Source organism: Eutrema salsugineum, unplaced genomic scaffold (assembly GCF_000478725.1).
Source record: "Eutrema salsugineum unplaced genomic scaffold, Eutsalg1_0 scaffold_11, whole genome shotgun sequence".
Taxonomy (NCBI): Eukaryota; Viridiplantae; Streptophyta; class Magnoliopsida; order Brassicales; family Brassicaceae; genus Eutrema; species Eutrema salsugineum.
Window position 1 is genome coordinate 2,085,931 of NW_006256901.1, and position 19,445 is coordinate 2,105,375.

General features: G+C 34.5%; 2 protein-coding genes across 12 annotated transcripts; one reads left to right on the plus strand and one right to left on the minus strand.

Annotated features, from left to right (window-relative positions):
* The first annotated feature begins 4,136 nt into the window (after positions 1–4,136).
* On the plus strand, positions 4,137–5,336 carry LOC112089666. Its single transcript, XM_024160413.1, has one exon. The coding sequence runs from the start codon at positions 4,137–4,139 to the stop codon at positions 5,334–5,336; it is 1,200 nt and encodes a 399-aa protein (XP_024016181.1).
* Positions 5,337–10,811: 5,475 nt separating this feature from the next.
* On the minus strand, positions 10,812–17,513 carry LOC112089662. 11 transcript variants are annotated; one of them, XM_024160404.1, is made up of 11 exons: positions 17,365–17,513; positions 16,917–16,973; positions 14,024–14,270; positions 13,149–13,944; positions 12,649–13,064; positions 12,237–12,440; positions 12,059–12,151; positions 11,856–11,957; positions 11,505–11,768; positions 11,335–11,428; positions 10,812–10,972 (listed from the first exon to the last, which is right to left on the minus strand). In XM_024160404.1, the coding sequence occupies exons 3-5, from the start codon at positions 14,185–14,187 to the stop codon at positions 12,909–12,911; spliced, it is 1,116 nt and encodes a 371-aa protein (XP_024016172.1). In that variant the 5' UTR covers positions 14,188–14,270; positions 16,917–16,973; positions 17,365–17,513; the 3' UTR covers positions 10,812–10,972; positions 11,335–11,428; positions 11,505–11,768; positions 11,856–11,957; positions 12,059–12,151; positions 12,237–12,440; positions 12,649–12,908. The 11 variants fall into 11 exon arrangements, 10 of the variants coding, with proteins under 10 accessions (XP_024016172.1, XP_024016171.1, XP_024016174.1 ...); XM_024160403.1 differs by having other exon boundaries at positions 16,917–16,985; positions 17,365–17,500; XM_024160406.1 differs by having other exon boundaries at positions 12,649–13,070; positions 16,917–16,985; positions 17,365–17,500.
* Positions 17,514–19,445: the final 1,932 nt, after the last annotated feature.

The following is a 19,445-nucleotide window of genomic DNA, read 5'->3' on the forward strand; positions in this document are numbered from 1 at the left end:
AAAAAAAATTGAAAACTACACTTAAATAAGTAAAATGACTAAATTAACCTAGTAAAAATTAACATTCTATTGTTATTTAAACTAAAATTAAATTAAAAATAAACATAAAACTAAAAATAGTTCGTTGATATTTAATTAGAGTGTTAGTGGAATTTGAATCGTTTATAAAATCTCATAGACATGTGAATTTCGAACTGATCGAAATCGATGATGAATTAATATTAATAAATGAGGGTGTTAGATAATTTTTCAAATCTTTCATTTGCAGATTGACTTTTTTTCAGATAATTTCTGAAGCACGGGTAACTTGCTGAACGTCTTAAGACTCTTAGGGCATCTCCATCAGCGCCTCTTAAGAGGTTCATGAGTTGTTTTTTATATTTAATTTAAATGAAAAACTAAAAAAGTCGGACGAGTCGGGTCGTCTCGAAGAGTTTTTGGAACCGAATTTGGGCGAGTCCGTCTGTGACGTGGCAACAAAGGATTGGTTATTTTTTTTTAGCCTTCTCTCTTCTCTCTCTTCACGCGAGACTTCTAGAAAACATTTCTCGTCCTTCTTCGTTTTCTCCGAAAAAAACCTCTCTTCCTGCGAACAAATTATCGAAAATCGGTGAGTGTGGAAGACAATTTTGGGGTTGTGCTCTGTACAAATCGTAGTCGAGGTACGTTCCTGAACAATTTTAGTTGTTTATCGTTTTGAATTGAAGCTTTTAGCTAAATAAAAATTAGGGTTTTCGATTTGGGGGTAAAATTTTGGGATTTGAGTTTGTTTCAAATTAGGGGAGGGGTTGTCTGGGTGTGTGATTCCGCCGGTTTAGGGCTGTGTATTAGACGATCCTAACCCCAAAACTCTTATTCTCAGATTTTGCGATTACGTTTTGAAGTTTTGCGGTTTATCAAATTTTGTTGATTTGAGGTTTTCCTTTGATTGGTGTCAACCGTGTGGTTGAGGTGTTGTTTAGGTTGTTATATGGGTTTATTTGGTTTCCAAAGTTGTTTAGATGCGCCGAGAACATCAAATCAAAAGTTTCTAAGTTATGTATATGTGTGATTGTGAGTTTGTTTGTTTGCGAGTTATAAGTATATGTAGCTTGGTTATATGTATTGCTCTTGTCATGGTTGTTGATGATTTGCGAGTTATAAGAAAAGCTTGATAGGTTATAGGGTGTTTGATGTATATGTTGAATGGTTTACAAGTACAGGGAGTTTGATGGTGCTTTGACATTTGCAGATAATGCCTATTAGCTACTCAGAGTCGTCATCTGAAGCACCAGAAGAGGATTTGGGATGGGCTTATGCGGATGCGGATTGAGGAATCCGTGAGAAATGTTTTTGTGGACGTCTCATGAAGATTGAAACTGCGAGTGGTTTAGCTTCAGGGAATGGTGGCCGCAAGTACTACAAGTGCCCTGTTTGGGTTAAAGAGGTTTGACTTCTGTAGCTTGTGTGTATGTTTTCATGTCTTTATTGGTTTTAAATGTTCGCTAACACACCATTTACGTAGGGGAGGGGAGAGCACATCTGCAAATGGTGGGACGAGGGGGTTACCGAAGAGATTGGAATCCTGCAGGGAAAGGTCGCAGACCAAAAGGAGAGGTTGGCTACGCTTGACAGACTAGTTGCCTTCGATCCACAGATTAGAGAATTGAGGGATGAGGTTGCACTGCTTAAGGATGAAATCGTGATGCTGTTGGACGAAATTGCCATGATGAAGGAGGAAAATGCGATGATGAAGGAGGAAATTGCAAAAGCAGGTGATGGGGCTTTGACGCTGTGTGTACTTGCTGTTTTTACTGCCATTTCTTATCTATTTAAGTAGAAGAAATGATTTGCAGCAACTGCTATGGTTAGGAGTTATATGTTCTAGTTTAGGAGGTTTAAATTTCAGTACTTAAGACTATTGTGCTAAGTTAGAACTTGTTGTTTTTTTATGATGCATTCTCCGATGCGTAAGAACTTGTTTGTATTGGTGGCAATATATGCGTAAGAACTGGTTTTGTTCCTTGGATTAGTTTATTTGGATATGTGTTTTTTGATTGTTGTGGTGGAGACCAAGACAGGTGGATTACACGCGGTTACTCTGTTCTACTTAAACAGTTGTCAGAAAGGTAATTCAAAATTTAAGGATAGGTTGTAGTTCTGAAAATCTTTAAGTCTTTAATTCCTTAAATGTCTTTAACGTAATTATATTGTTTGGTTGGTGAGGTTTAATGGGGAGACAAGCAAGGATATTGAGATGCACGAAGACAGAAGGTCAGTGATGGGATTTGCTTTTAATGAATCCGCGAAAAGGTTAGTCAGTCTCCTAACCTTTAGTTAGTTTACATAGTTAGAATGCAATGGTGTCATTAAGTTGTTAGGTACTGTTAAGCATAAATGCTAAAAGTTATGAATGCTTGGTAGGTTTAGGAGTTAAAACCGGTATGGCTTTCTATTCAATGGTTGGTAGGTTTAGGAGTTTAAAGCAATAAATCATTTAAACCCCATGTTAACAACTTCAATAAATGGAATGTAAACCCTTAACGAAATATCCACAAACACCCAAACCTCATTTGAAAACTCTTCAGAAATACGAAAACAGTTCGAAACTTTCACAACCCCCTTAACCCCTAAAAGCATTATTTCGAAATCAGTAAATGGATTCTCCTAATCCATTTACCAGCTCTTAGGGTTTCGTGAATCTCCTAACTAGCCAAGTAGACTACCCTCATACTTTTCCTGCAACAATTGACCTTGCATCCTCAGACCTCCCTCCGTTTAGCAGCCAAGAGTCTGTTGATCCAAGCGGAAATGGTGAACCCAGCAAGCAAAGGAGGCAGTGGACGCCAAAAGAGGATGTTGTCCTCATCTCTGCTTGGTTGAATACCAGCAAAGACCCAGTGGTGTCAAATGAGCAGAAATTTGGAGCGTTTTGGAAGAGGATAGCACTGTATTATAACAATAGCCTTAAACTTGGTGGAGCCGATGCTAGATCATGGAATCAGTGCAAACAACGATGGGGGAGACTGAATGAACAGGTTTGCAAGTTTGTCGGTTCGTTTGAGGCTGCGAGGAAGGAGCAAACAAGCGGGCAAAGCGAGAATGACCTGATGAAGGCCGCACACGAGATCTTCTATAATGACTATGGTGCCAAATTCGTCCTGGAACACGCTTGGAGAGAACTGAGGCACGACCAGAAATGGTGTTCGACTACATCAACAAAAGATAGTGAGAAGCCAAAACGCAGGAAAATGGAGGACTCCCCGGTTGCAGATGATAATGCAGAGTCTAGGTCGATTGGTGTTAAGGCGGCGAAAGCAGCTCAAAGTAAGAGAACTGGAAAACAGACATCATCTGTTCAGGAGGCAGCAAAACTGGTTGTGGATATACACGGTGTCTGGGAGATCAGAAAGCAGGATATGGAGATGAGGGACAAACTGTCGGACAAGAGGATTCTTGAGGGTTTACTTTCTAAACCCGAGCCACTTACGGAAGCAGAAGTGGCACTGAAAACCAAACTCATTAATGAATTGTTCCTATAACGTTTAGGTAATATAGTTTTGGTTATATTGATAATGAAGTGTTGCTATAACGTTTGACTGGGTTTACCTCGGTAATCATTGTGTTGTTGTTATTGTGGCAGGTTGTTGGAGTATATCAAGGATCCTATCTGAACTTGGAGGTCACGGGATTTGTTCTCTTCGAGAATTGGGTCCTATTTCTGTAACAAGGGGCCTTTCTATTTTGTTTGTTTCAATTAGACCCTAACTTTTTGAACATGCTTTTTTATGTGGTACTTTTGTTGAGGTCACGGGTTATCTTTGTTGTGGCCAGAAGTTTTTCTTTTGTATTCCGCACATTTAAGTTTCAGAAATTTGTGACCATATGTTTTGATGCTTTCTAAACCATATCTTTTCGTACTTGTTCACTCGACATGTATAATAGAGAACCCAATGTTCTCATTATTTCACAAGTAAAACTCAAAACAAAACTTCTGCTCTCTAAACACCACTCTCCTCTTTCTTTCTAAAACTTTTAAAGTGCCATCTTTTCTTCCATTCTCATATATTCATATCTTCTCTTATTCATTAAAAGTGGCATCATCATCAAACGACCCTTTGTCTGATGAAAGGTTTGATGATCTTATGGATCAAACGATGGATCATTTGTATGACGCCCTTTCAGAGATTCAAGCACCACCAAAGCCAAAGAAGAAAAGAGCATACATAGAAAGAGAAAGAGAATTGGGTCACCAACAACTCTGGAACGACTACTTTAGTGAAGATTGTACATACCCACCACATGTATTCCGACGCCGGTTCAGGATGAATAAGCCGTTGTTCATGCACATTGTGGATCGATTGTCCAAAGAAGTTTCTTATTTCAAACAGAAAAGAGATGCTGCAGGAAGGTTTGGTCTTTCTGCACTTCAAAAGTGCACAGCAGCAATTCGCATAATGGCATACGGTTCTGCTTCTGATGCGGTTGACGAGTACCTCAGGCTCGGTGAAAGTACTACACTTTTATGCCTGGAAAAATTTGTGGAGGGCGTAATCAATGTATTCGGAGATGAATACCTGAGAAGACCAACGGCTGACGATCTTCAACGCCTTCTTGATGTCGGTGAATCCCGTGGATTCCCGGGGATGATTGGAAGCATTGATTGCATGCATTGGGAGTGGAAAAATTGCCCTACGGCTTGGAGAGGACAGTATACACGTGGTTCAGGGAAGCCGACAATCGTCTTAGAAGCTGTGGCTTCTTATGATCTTTGGTTCTGGCATGCCTTTTTTGGACCTTCAGGTACTTTAAACGATATCAATGTTCTTGATCGTTCACCTATTTTCGATGATATTTTTAAAGGTCGAGCTCCAAAGGTTACGTACTGGGTTAACGGACGTCAGTACGATTTGGCATACTACCTCACTGACGGTATATATCCCGATTGGGCAACGTTTATACAATCTATTCCACTCCCACAAAGTGAAAAAGCAAGACTTTTCGCTACAACGCAAGAATCCGTCAGAAAAGATGTCGAACGTGCCTTCGGAGTCCTACAAGCTCGTTTTGCAATTGTGAAAAACCCGGCTCTATTTTGGGATAAGGTAAAAATTGGCAAAATTATGCGAACTAGTATCATCCTACACAACATGATCGTAGAGAATGAACGAGGAAGTCAATCACTTATAGATTTAACAACTTTCGAGCGCGGTGAAGGGAGCACAACATCACAGGTCGATAGGTCGTATTCTACGACTATGCCTACTAATTTCACTAATTTGATTGGCAACCGAAAAAAAGTAAAAGACAAACGGATACATGATCAGTTGAAAGCTGATTTAGTTGAACATATTTGAGACACACTTGGCTAAATTCCATATAACTATTTTATGTTTTCAATATTTTTATTGTTTATGTATTTAAAAATGTAATGCAAATTATGAATATATGTATTCAATATCATAATATATTAATCATTATTTTCGATTTTAACATAAAAAAAAAATTCCCCTAAAAACTTTTGCAGAAGTTCATCAATGGAGGCAGAAAATAGATGGTATTCATCGTTTTTATTTCACCAAATTTTATTGATAAAATATTCATGACAAACCCCATATGGGGTTCACCAATGAGGTTGCCCTTATCACTGTATAAGTTATTGATGTGATCTCCAACGTGTCCTTCTAGGTTTCTTCCGTTAAGTCATTTTCAATCCATCGTTCTTTAAACATGAACCGATTTAACCTGATATATTATTGGGATCTAGTTTTTTAGTACTGGAGTTTCTTGTTTTTTACGCTGATTTTGTTAGAATAGTAATAGTCCTTCACCATTTATAGTTTGGGATTCTCATGATTATCCTTCCTTATATTCTGAAATTGTTTATATTTTTCCTCTGAAGAAAAATGGTGCATATAGCTGGAACCACAAAACTAGCATAGATCTGTTCCAAGTTTTGACTCTGTTTCTAAAGGAGAAAATAGAGACAAATCCTCAAATGAAAGTACAAATATATGGCACATCCTCGAAAAAATAAGTATCCGATTTTAACAAATTTTTAAAAAAAAAAACTAAGGAGGAAGTTCTGTGAAAACAACTTCGCTCAATTCTCAAACATAGCATTCTGCAAGAGAGAGGGGAATAGAGATCGAGAAGATGAAGAAAGCAATCAAAATAAAATAATTAATATATCTTTATCCTACACATAATCTTAGTACAAATAATTTCGAATTTTTTTATCTATTAAAATAATTAGTTTTTAATATAAATTACGATTAAACAAGAATTTCAAATATGCAAGAAGAAGTGTAGTTTTCCAAAAAAAAAAAAAAAAAACAGAGTATTTTGCCAATTATCCCTATTTTTTATGCAGCATGAGCAGTTACCCAATTCTTATTGGGAATCATTCTTATTGAGAATCGATTTTTATATACCACATATGACATAAATATGCATCATAATTGAATAACCAGAACAGAAACATAGAAAACTTTAATTAAAGTGTGGGAGCTCGTGAAAATGTAGTCAAAGAGAAGAAAAAAAGAAAAAAAAATCTTCAAAAATATGTAAAAAACGTGTTAAACAAAAAAAGAAAATGAAATATTTTCAAATATTTCATTTTTGTTGGCTCACACCTGATCCTAGATTTTCTCAGATTTTAATAACCGTTTAGTAGAATACGAATTCTATATTTACTATAGAACGAAGACAAATAAGTAGAAGTCTAATTTTAGAACACATAGAATAAATAACGATTTCTAGAATACATATTCTAGAATATGTAGAATATATCACAAATTCTAGAATACATTTTCTAGAATATGTAGAATATATCACAAATTCTAGATAACGTATTCTACATGATATTATAGAAAACAAAACAAATAGTAGAATATGTATTCTATACTCGGTGGATCTTATATCAAATACTAGAAAACAAATTCTATAAAACACTAGAATTGTAGAAGATAAATAAATTTTAAATATGTGTATTTCTTTAAACGATGTTTTGGAATAATATTCTTTCCTTTTTTGGAATTTTCGAAATTTAAATGTATATATAAATATTTATTTCAAAAAATAAAAGTATTTAATAAGGTTATTTTTGTCCAAAATTGCCAAAAGTTAAAAAAGTACTAAGGGGACAATTACCTCCATTTTTTGTTCTATATTTCCAATTTTCCCTTTATTTTAATCAAAACTTTCTATTGAAAATGGTACTAATAATAACATTTATTTTTCTCTTTTTTGATTGAAACTAGGATATGAAGCTAAAATGAGTTTTTTCCTTTGAATAGGATTAATTAAAGGGAGAATTGGTTTTATAATGCTAATTGAATTAGAATTTGTCCCCTTAATATTTTCTAGATAAAATTTGTCTCTTTAATGTTTAATTTAAATTTAATCCAATTATACCCTTTAATTACAAATTAATAAATTAATTTCTTTTTAAAATTTTTTTATTAATAAATAAAAAAAACAAGTAGAAAAGACTTTCTACCAAGCGTAAAAAAAAAGAGAAACCCAGATATTCTATCTTCTTCCCCGTGTGTCTCCATCTTCTCCAATAAGTCACCGGCAAAAACAATTTCATGTAAGTTAAAACTTATTTGTTCTTCTTCCTCTTCTGTTTCTAACTCTGCGAGAGTCGTATTTGATTCAACAGCAACTAATCTAGCTCGTTTTTCTGCATCAGCCAAAAAAACCCACTTTTTATCTGTTCCTGATTTCCATGAACCACAAGTCATATATGTAGATATGTAGCATGTTTGAAGCAGAGATATGTAATTTTAGCGAAAATCTGCTTGATCAATATGAAAGAAGAAGAAGAGAATGATGATAGCCAAAAAAGAAAAAAAAATGTCAAAACTGATAAAAAAACGTTGAAAATTAAAAAAAAAAGATTTTCGAAATTTTTAAAATCTGGATGTTAACTAATTTTCCTAGATTTTCTCAGATTTTGATAGAAGATGTATTCTATGTTAATGTAGAATGCAGTCTAACAGGTAGAAGATGCATTCTACGTTAATGTAGAATGAAGTCTAACAGGTAGAAGATGCATTCTACGTTAATGTAGAATGAAGTCTAACTGGTAGAAGAACCGTTCTACAATAACGTAGAACCTGGTCTAACAGGTAGAAGATGTATTCTACTAACATGTAAAATATAGTCTATCTAGTAGAGTTATAATCTATCAATCGGTAGAATATATAAAGACCTATAGAAAACGACTTCTACAAGCTGGTAGAATATGTGAAGAACTATAGAAATGGGATTCTACGTGGACGTAGAACATTGAACATGCATTTTACCAAACGTAGAATGAATTTTAATAATATAATAAAAATCTTTTTTTCCATAAATGATATACGAAAATATTTTTAATTCCTTTTTAGATATTTTCGAAATTTTTAAAATATAATTTCAAATTTATATTTAATTATAACTGCCATAACTGATTTAAAAGGGCAACTATGTCAAAAAATGACAAAAAAATAGAAAATATTAAGGGGACAAATTCTAATTCAATTAACATTATAAAACCAATTTTCCATTAATTAAATTTATTATTCTATTCAAAGCCATACTGAATGGGTGCAGGTTTAAACTTACTTTTTGGACTTTTAAAATAATTATGAAGAATGAGACCATAATTAATGCTAAAACCAATTATGGGTCTCTTATCTATTATTTAAATACTAGTAAAATGAAATGTTGTTACCTGTCATCTTGAGACGTTAATCATGCTCTTATAATGAAATTGACAGGACCAATTTTCCATAAATATTATCAATTCTGCGAAAAATGAAATTGAAAACAGTTTTAAATTTTACTAACATTTTGGTATATTTTATTGGTGTTTGTAAAATTATTTCCTCACAACAGTACTAAATTAGAATCCAAAATAGAATTTAATGCAAAATTTTATTTATTCTCTCTTCATATTTTACCCTAAAATAGAACAATGAATATGATTACTCCAAATATGGAGTAATAAATAGGTTTACTTTATTGAGTTTATTTTTCTTATCATTCTATTTTGGATTAAAAATAAAATATGATTAGAGTAAAAATCAATTATATTTTAAAAAATTCTAAAATAAAATAAAAAAAGTTAAATCGATGAGTCTAGTCGGATCTTAGTAGAAATTTATGAAATATGTGTTTTGGTCTGGTAAAATTAAAATAGATTTAAGAATAAATTTTTCAAAAATATGTTAGTCCAATTGGTTCAGTTGATGAGTTGTTTTTTGAGCGGTGAGTTCAAATTACGACAACGAGTTAGAGAATTTAAATGAAGAGTAAACACAATTAATGGCGAATCCAGCCGATTAAATGAAGATATGGAATGAAGTTTCGGAGTATAAAAGAACAAAGGGGAAATACGAGAAAATAAACTCCAACACAAACAACCTAGAATACTTGTACCTGTAACTCCAAACTCAAATACTTGTACTTTTTATTCTTATTGCACTCCAAGCTGAAATTTTGTACTCATTTAACTCTTTTTATTTTATTCCGACTGAATATATTTCATCTATACGTACACTTTTGGTATTCCATAGAAAGTCACTTTTGTCTTTTCTAATTTTCGATCCTTTGTCTTTAATGACAAATTAGATCTCTAAACTAATCTTAAAAATCTGTGATTGCTGATCTTTTTGCATCAACATACCTCAAAATAAAAAACCACTTTTTGTAGAGAAAGCTAAAATCATGATGAATTTTTTTGTTTTGTTTTTTTACAGCAACAAAGCATGGTGAATTATTGAGAGTGGCTTGTAGCTGTAGACTTATAAGTCATATCCATATGGCAGTTATCTCTATATCAATTTATTACTAACACGTGGAATGCTGCATTAACAAAACACGTTTTCGTGCTACCATATAAGTAGTGTAGAAAAACAGAAAATAACAAGTTTATTTTGCCGTTTTGCCAATAAGCTATGGGACTAGGCTTTTCGTATTTTTTTCCTTAAATTGTTTTTTTATAAAGAGTTTGGTTTTTAAATGATTTCAAAAAAAAATGAAGTTGTTAATGCATATACCAAAGGAACAGTCATATTAAGAAAACTCGAGCTTCCAACTACATGAAAACAACACTATGTTTCAAACTTTCAATCATTCTTCTCTCTTTTTTTTTTATTCTTTCTATGTTTGTTTTACTGAATTTTGGTTTGTCTCAAGGTGTAAACAAATTAGATTACTTCATAGCCAACATCGAAGGTATTTTGGGATTTCGAAAATTGCATCATATAATTTTCCATTATACAGCAAAAGAGATCACCACTAAAATGAAAGTTGTTTTTTGGAAGCACAAGCATGATGATCTGTTTGAGATTTTCGCTTATGGTTGTGTGAAGGAAAATAGATGCAGATAAATTTCTTATGGTGATAACATCTTTTGTGTGGCAAAAATAAATCCACAACCACAATCAAATCAAGATTTAAAAAGAAGCAAAAAGAAATACTCTATTATGTTATTTGTCTTTAGTCACTACAAAATATGCGGCTTTTAACGTCATTTTAATTAAAGCTTAACGTCGGTTATGAGCCGACTTTAACAATATGGCGTCAGTTTTATTAACGATGTCTGAAAGTGTGACGTTAGTTTATTCGGCCTCACTTACAAAATTGATGTTATGTTTAACGTCAAAAAACTAACGTCACTTTCTTTTATATTAACGACAGTAAAAATAGTGATTTTAATTAAGTTCCTATCATTTCTCAAACCGACGTGAGATGCATTTCTTAATTAAAAAAAATACCTGTAAACTATAAAATGGACAACAAAATAATATAACCAATAAAATCATTCATTCAAAGCAAGAGTCAAAACATAATTGTATAGAAGATTGTCAATTACAATATTTTGATGACTGTCGAATTATAATGTCAATGAACAAGTATAAATGTCAAAGTACAAGTATAGCTCGTCTAAACAGAGACTGAAATGCCCACAAACACCAGCTCTTCTTATTGAGAAGTAAATCTGCATCAAGAACAACATGATAACCAACAAATCAGTCACTGAAAAGTAAGAAGTCTGTGTCTTATGAAACATTTAGTTGTTACAAAAACTTACTGAAACATATAGACATAGCAGAAGCAAAGCAGAACATGTAAGCAAAACTTGTAAAATTGCAATAGAAGTCAAGATGCAGCCATAATCTACTAGACAAATTCCATGAACAACTTAGCATTCTAAGTAAGCTACTAGACAAATCCCATGAACAACTTAGTCTTCTAAGTAAGCTACTAGACAAATTCCAGGAGCATAACTAGCTAAAACATAGCTAAACAGATTCCAACACTATTTTGATAGACTTAGAGACAGGATATGCACGGACATACCATTTTCAAAGTCAAGTCTTTGAAATGCCACTATCCTGGTTCCTATTGATGCTAGATGATTGAAGAATGTTGATGTTAAACTTTGTGTCTTCACCTATTACCCGTGAAAAATACATTTTTTGTTACCTCCAGAAAATGATAACTTTAAATCAATAAAAGTTGTATCTTACTTGGGAATGATTTCTTGATCGAACAAGAGGTACAAGAGCATCAGCTACGACATCTACTTTGTCTTCAAGTCTTTTCATGCGGGCCTCTAAGATCTCAGAATTAGATGGAGTCGCTAAATACTTGGATGGTGTCGGGCCACGCCCTACATATCGAACTCGTCCCGGATGCTCAGGGCCAAAGACTTATTCAAATGAATCTTTCGGTTTAGGCTCATTAATTGTTTCACTTTGAATATTCTGAGTCATCGCTTGTTTCAGTTGATCCTGCAAAATTTGATGAATACCATTTTAAAAATATCAACAACTAACAGTTTGGTAACATTTAAGAAGTGAATCAGACAGAAAACTTACTACAGAGATTGTTGCTTCGTTGCAAACTAAACTTCCATCTGACCTTGTACGTGATGCAATAAAAAGTTCACCTCTATTTGGTTCTACGCCTGTCTCCATTTCCTAAGAAATGAATATTGGCATCTAAGATAAGAGGATACACAAAACCATAAACATAATGTGAATCATAATGTATGTGATGCAAACATAAGTTTGTAAGTTACCATCTCATCAGACTTTCTTGCTAAACTCTTTTTTCCAAGTGCATGTGGTATCTTATGTTTGCTTCGACTTTTAATATTACGCTCTCTCATTTTCTATATGCATAGTTATAGAATTAGCCTTAGCAGTTAAATGTATTTCCACAAATTCTTTGCAAGTGCAGAGTTATATAAGTTTTACCTTAGCCTTATCTGTGAATTGCATTTCCACAAATTCTTTCCATTGATCCTCTGGAATTAGTCCTGGTCGTGCTTCAAATGCTTCTTCTAAAGTATTTCGCCTATGGTCCTTCCAAAGACGGTGCTTCAAGTCCCTACATCTAGCTCTTAAAGCAGATAAAGCATACTTCTTCCTCCTTGTTGGATCATCAAACCAGAATTTTTTCTGTGTTTATACAAAGCAGATAAATGAAGATAACCAGAGAATAGTAAACAGGACCAATAACACAAAAGGCAGGACACGTATCTATGCAAGAACAAACCAATGAAACCAACGCATATTCACCACAATGCAACAGATCTAAACAACGCATATTGACCACAATGCAACTAACCGAATGTGAAACAAGGAAAAAGAAAACAATTTAAAGTACCTGAATCACTTTCCAAGCCATCTCTTTCCTATATTTGGGTACTTTCCTCCAATCACTGTAATTTATAGGTAGTATATTAAGATCATTACTTAGTGAGCCTAACCACGAACCAAACAAACCTCCAGAATCCTTAATAGGCCGTCCTCTTCTATTGAAATCAACCATAACCCGTCGATTCAGCATGCTCCACATTTTTTTCCCGAAATCACTTCCTCTGTAATATTTTCATCAGCATCTAAACAAAACATAAATGTTATGTTTCAATATAACATGTTAGACCAAACATAAATGTCAATAAACATAAATGTCAAGTTCAAATCTATGACACGAACTCTCCATCTTCCAAAAGTTAGTTCTGGTCCAAGAGGAGGTGGAACTACGATATCTTCAGCTAGAGCCATATCTTCAACTAGCTCCTAAACCTGTAAAGATAGTAATTAAAAACTCTTAAGCCATATTTCAGAATTAAACTCATCAGGAAATATAAAGCAGATAAATACCTCCATATTATCATCTAAATTACATGAAACCTGAGAATTGTCGATATCTTCTAACTGCCTAACTAATCTAATATTAGAGACATTATCAGATATATTCATTGAACTTTGAAGAGGAGGATCTTCAAAGACAGTTTCAGGAGGCATTCCATCTGAAATAGTAGGATCACCCATATCATACAAGTCTCTTGGTTGGACATGTACAACAACATTCCATCCTTTTTCTTGTGGATCTTCCACATAATAAACCAGTCTTGCCTGAGAAGCCAACACGTAAGGTTCATCTTCCTCACCATTTCCGGAGTGAATCAAACGAGAAAAATTCACCATAGTGTGACCAAACTCATCTTTCTTATATCCTCGAGCATCATAAGTATCAACCCATTTACATTTGAACAACACTACTCTAAATGAATCATAGTAGTTCAATTCCAGAATTTCAGTTAGTTTCCCATAGTAAGAAACATCTCCACCTCTAGGATTAAAATCACGAGAACTTGCATAGCTAATGGTTTCGGCTGAGACAAAAATTCCACTATTCTGAGTTCTTAGTTCTTGATCCCTTCCTATAGTTCTAAACTTGAATCCATTGATATTATAAGCTGAGAACTTTAAAAACTTATCAGATGGACCTTGTGCAAGACACTGAATATCAGCAGAAATACCATTAAGACTATTATTTTCTACTTTTTGCTTAAGCCATTGACTAAAATGGAGATGCACATGTCGATCTATATCTATCACAGTTCCTCTTTTTTGACGCCGTAATTGTGATCTTCTTAGTTCACTCTTAAATATCCTATCATATTCCAAAAGAAAGTCTATATCAGACACAAAGAAAACCGTACAAAAATATAAAAGTAAAGTAGAAATCTTACCTGCGATATTCATCTAAAAAAGAGCTATTTACTAGGATATATCTATGTGCTTGTTGTCGTTCAATGGGACTGAGTGTGCCCAGTATAGAAGCACCAACAGATCTCCCAAGTGAAGGAAATATAAGAGGAATCTGTGATTCAGAACCTAAGTCATGCTCCACCATAGGGTGATCATCCACTCTCCCAATACGATTGAATCTTGTCTCCACTCCATCAAGATATTTAGAGCAAAATGTAAGACATTCATCTGCAATATATTGCTCACATATGGAACCTTCAGGTCGAGCTCTATTTCGAACATAAGATTTAAAACATCCAAAGATCATATAGGAAAAAAACCAAACTTAGATGAATACTAAGCTATCTATAGATGAATACTAAGAACCAAACTTATACCTTTCAATTGGATACATCCATCGAAATTGAACTGGACCTCCTAGTTTCACTTCTTCTGTGAGACGGATGGTCAAATGGACCATTACGGTGAAAAAAGATAGAGGAAAAACCATTTCTAAATGGCACAAAGTAAGTGCAATATGATCCTGCAGCTTATCCACATCTTCAATATCAAGTACCTTTGTACTTATATCCCGAAAAAAGTAACATAACTCTGTTATGACAAACGAAACTTCTCGGGGTAAAACATTACGAATGGCTATAGACAGCAACTGACCCATTAAGATGTGGCAATCATGACTCTTTAAGCCAACTATTTTCCGTTGATTTATATCAACACAGGAGGAAATATTTGAAGAATAACCATTTGGGACCTTTACACTCTTCAAGATATTAAGAAATCTATCTTTCTCATGTGTAGTCATTGTAAAACATGCAGGAAGATATCTACCATTCTCATCAGACCACAACTCTTTACGAATACCAAGTTCTTGCAAATCTTTTCTGGCACTAAGATTGTCTTTTGACTTGCCTTTGTCATCTAGTAATGTAAATATGAGATTATCAAAGGCATTCTTCTCTATGTGCATCAAATCTAGATTGTGTCTCAAGAGAAGATGTTTCCAATAAGGCAACTCGAAGAATATACTACTCTTTCTCCACTGACTTTTTCCAGCCTCTTGTCGATGCCTCTTCTTTCCAGTACTATCTACCTTCTTCCCCAAAGTAACATCAACATCTTGAATTTTCTGGGGAATAACAGTTCCTGATGGTGTAATAGGAGCCTCCCTTGTTTCAATAAAACCATCAAAATGGTGCTTGTCTTTTCGAAAACTATGATTCTGAGGCAGAAACCGACGATGTCCCATGAAACAGTTTTTCTTCCCATGATGTAGACGAAGCTTTGTAGCATCATAATTGCAAGAAGGACAGGCTAATCCTGTATGTATATTCCACCCAGAAAGATTTCCAAGCCCTGGAAAATCACTAATTGTCCATAACAAAACAGCACACATATTAAAAATTTCTTTTAAAGAGGCATCAAAGGTTGGCACTCCATCAGACCATAACTCTTTTAGTTCTTGGATAAGCGGTTGTAGGTATATATCTATATCATTACCCGGCATGTGTTTACCTGGAATTACCATTGAAAGAATCATTGATGTTTCTTTCATAGACATCCAAGGTGGAAAGTTATAAGGAACTAAAAGGACAGGCCATACACTATAGTTTGTACTCATAGAACCAAAGGGATTAAAACCATCAGTTGCTAATCTTAACCTAACATTACGTGGATCTGATGCAAACTCTGGAAATTGCTGGTTAAAGGTTTTCCAAGCCTTTCCATCTCTAGGATGCCTTAATTTACCATCTTTATTCTCAGAACTATCATGCCACCTCATATACTCAGCACTCTTGGATGACATAAAGAAACGCTGCAGGCGTGGTTTCAGTGGAAAGTATCTAAGGATTTTAGCAGTTGGTTGCTTCTTTTTCTTCTTCTTTTTATCCACCATATCATCTGCTGTCGTTGATGTTGTTGATGTCTTCCATCTTGAACTTTCACAAACCTTACATGTGTCTCTAGATGCATCATTTCCCCAATACAGCATGCAGTCATTAGGACAGACGTGAATGGTCTCATATGTAAAGCCTAACTTACGAATAATCTTCTTCATATCATTAAATGATCCAGGCAGCTTTGCATGCCCAAAAGCTTCTTTTAAGAGGTCAATTATCATAGACATTCCTCTGTCACTTATCCTAGACAAACACTTGATGTGATACAACTTCAGCATGAAGGACAGCTTGCTGAACGATTGACACCCATCATACAGAGCTTCATTACATTCAGAGAACAGATCATCAAATGCCTCCTTTTGTTTTGAATGATTCTCTGTGGGAACACTTGCAGATTCAGTGAAACTATTGTTCATACTTGGAAAAACATCTCCAAGTAGATTCATAATCGAGTTTTGATTCTGATCAGAATCAGAATCGTGTTCTAATCTAACGCTCTGCTCAGGGATATCTAATTCTTCACCATGAAGATATCAATTTGTATAAGTAGAAAGAAAACCATGACAGATTAAATCACCCTCAACCTCGACCCTATTCTTGTATTTAACAAGACAACAACGCTGACAAGGAAACTTTATCATGTCTGTTTGAATGTTAGCAAAGACGAAATCCAGAAAATCTTTAACTCCACTCAAATAGTCTTGAGACAAACGATGCTTATGCATCCAAGACTTGTCCATTTTAAAACCAATTCTACGAAAAAAGTAAACCATTTCTCAACCAATATGTTTTAAGAATCCAAACAATCACTTGTACATTTTAAGAGACTAGAACCGATGCATATTTTAGTTAACAAACTAAGTGTTTTCAAGTCTAGTATATATGTTCATTTTAGTTAACAAACTAAGTGTCTTTAGAAACAAAAACAGTCATTCAAAAGAGGCTAATAAGAAATGATTGCTTTAAGAAAGCTTACCTTATCTGTCTCTGAAATTTGAGATTCTCTAAGTTTTAGATTTGTGCAGATGAATGTCTGTATACAAACCTTGCATTGTACATACATCAAACATGAAAGTGAAGATCATGTTAAAATGAAACCTTAGCATGTTATTGAATAAAATTACACTGAACTCAATATTAGATCTAGAAAGCAAAAGAATAACACTGAAGATTTGTGCAGCTAACACAAGACAAATCTTACATCTAGAAAGCAAAAGAACACACGACTCAATATCAATACCATAAGCAATCGTTCATCGACATGATACAGAGTCCACGATACAGAGTTTCAGGTTCATAAACATTCTACACAAATCCTTCACAAATCATTCACGATTCTTCACAAATCTCTTCTATACTTCAATAGATTCATAATCATTGCTCAAAAACAAACTGATATCGAGAGATAAGGTTTCGGAAAATACCGTACAAACTGGGATCGAGAGATGAACTGTTTTTCCAAGTTCTTCGATGCTGAAACTGTTGAGATCGAGAACGATTTTTTCGATTTTGATTCAAAGTAGCGAAAACTGATGAGATTCGATGAAAATTTTGAAACTGAGAGTCAACAAAATTCGATTTCGGTGTTGAATGATGATAACACCGGATTTTGACCGTTTTTATGGATCATTTTAATATCTTTTACAGGTGTTTTTACTCCATTTTCGAAGGTTTTCAAAGGATTTCTATGTTTTCGGATTTTAAAAGACTTTTCAGGTAATTTGGGATAAAGAGGCACAAAATGGAACAAAAAGACTCTTTTGGATAAATGCAGACCGTCAGAACTCTCATGGAGAGACGAAGACCTTCTCACCGTCTGATCACCCTCAAAATTGGACAACTTATAGAAGAATCAACCAGCTTTCAAATGCACTTGGTTTGGAGACATTCCAATGGTTGGATCTCAAGATATTTCATTAGCCCCGGAGCCATTCGAAGTCGGTCAGCAACTCACCCGACCGCGGCCAACAAGCTATTTGCCGCGGTCAGAAGCTTCCCGACTGCGGCCAACAAGCCAATTGCCGCGGTCACAACACTCCCGACCGTGGCAATCAACCTCCGACTTAAAGCCCACTTATCTGAAGCCCAAAGTCATTCTCAGCCTCAATTCCGGAACCCTAGAGACCATGGAGTATTGGAGACTATAAATACATGTCATTTAGGTCGTTTTTAGAGAGAACCCTTGATACTTTACAGAAACCCTTTTCCTTTAGCCGTTTTTATGAGATTTTTGTAGAAGATTGTTCAAGTCCGAGTTCTTCAATAGAGAAGCTTTCTTTATCTCTTTTCTTTACTGTTTTTCATTACTTTTATTAAAACCAATTATGATGTCGAACTCAGCCATGTCTGAGTAGATCCCGAGTTGGGCTTAGGGTTCCCGAAAGGGGCTCTCATAATCGATTAAGACATCTAGGTTTATAGATCTGGGATTTCGACCTGTTCTCTGTATATTCTTGTTCTTATTGCATGTATGCTTGATTGATCACCTAGTATCTGATCTAGATAGTTAGTGTTGCGAAAGTTTTCATTAAGTATCAGCCCTAGAATGAAACAGGCGATTTTTCCGTAGGAGTAGAAACCTACCTGCGGCGAGATCGTGAGTATTGACGAGTCTTGTGCAGCTCTTGCGTTCTCTCCCTTCCAGGGCCAGAGTGGAAACCTACTGGTCAGGGTTGCGAGAAACAGTTGGTTATGATCACGACAGTGACGTAGTCATACCGCCGTACTCTAGCTCTAGAACCCATATATCGTTATCTGTCAATCCCAATCTATCTACCTGAGTGTTAAAACCGATTATGATCCCTTAGAGTTCCCAAAAGCTCAGCGTTTTTAGCCATAGTTTACAATTCCATCGATTTTTACTTGTTTTCTTAGACCTGCATTTCAATTTCCTTAGTTCATTATTTACTTGCTTTATTTACCTTTCATGCGATATTTTACTTGTCTTATTTTTGTTTAGTTCGATATTTTACTTATTTCATTTGCATTTCATTCGATTTTCTTTACTTGCTCTTTAGGATAGATTTATTTGCTTTCTTTTGCTTTAGTTTAATTCGAGAAAAACAACCAACCTTTAAAACTAATTTAGTCTAGACATAAAGTTAAAAACCGTAGAAGAATACCAGGCACACAAATCTCTGTGGATTCGATCCCTAAATACTACAACTGATTAGTTGTGACCTTGCGGCTTTCATTTATTTTGTTAAGGGTAAAACTTGTTCCCTCACGTAGTTGACACGAGCACGCATCAAAGGAGAAGAGAATAATTTTGGTGTTGAAAGAAAATTGATTCATGGATTTGGATTTAAAATTGAAATGGGCTTTAAAAGCGTTGGACACATAGTTCAGACGCTTGCCTTGAGATCCAGTAATACACTATATTTTGATTTAAAATTGAAATGAGATTTAAATTTGTTTCTTTGTGCCGACTAAAATGTGTACAAAGGAAATTGTTTGAACAAACTCAAAGTTTTAAGGAGATTGGTGATCTCAATCCAAAACCAAA

Bases quoted from the DNA above. Each gene is read 5' to 3' on its own strand.
- LOC112089662 (XM_024160400.1), bottom strand. From the start codon at position 16,386: ATGAATCTACTTGGAGATGTTTTTCCAAGTATGAACAATAGTTTCACT.
- LOC112089666 (XM_024160413.1), top strand. From the start codon at position 4,137: ATGGATCATTTGTATGACGCCCTTTCAGAGATTCAAGCACCACCAAAG.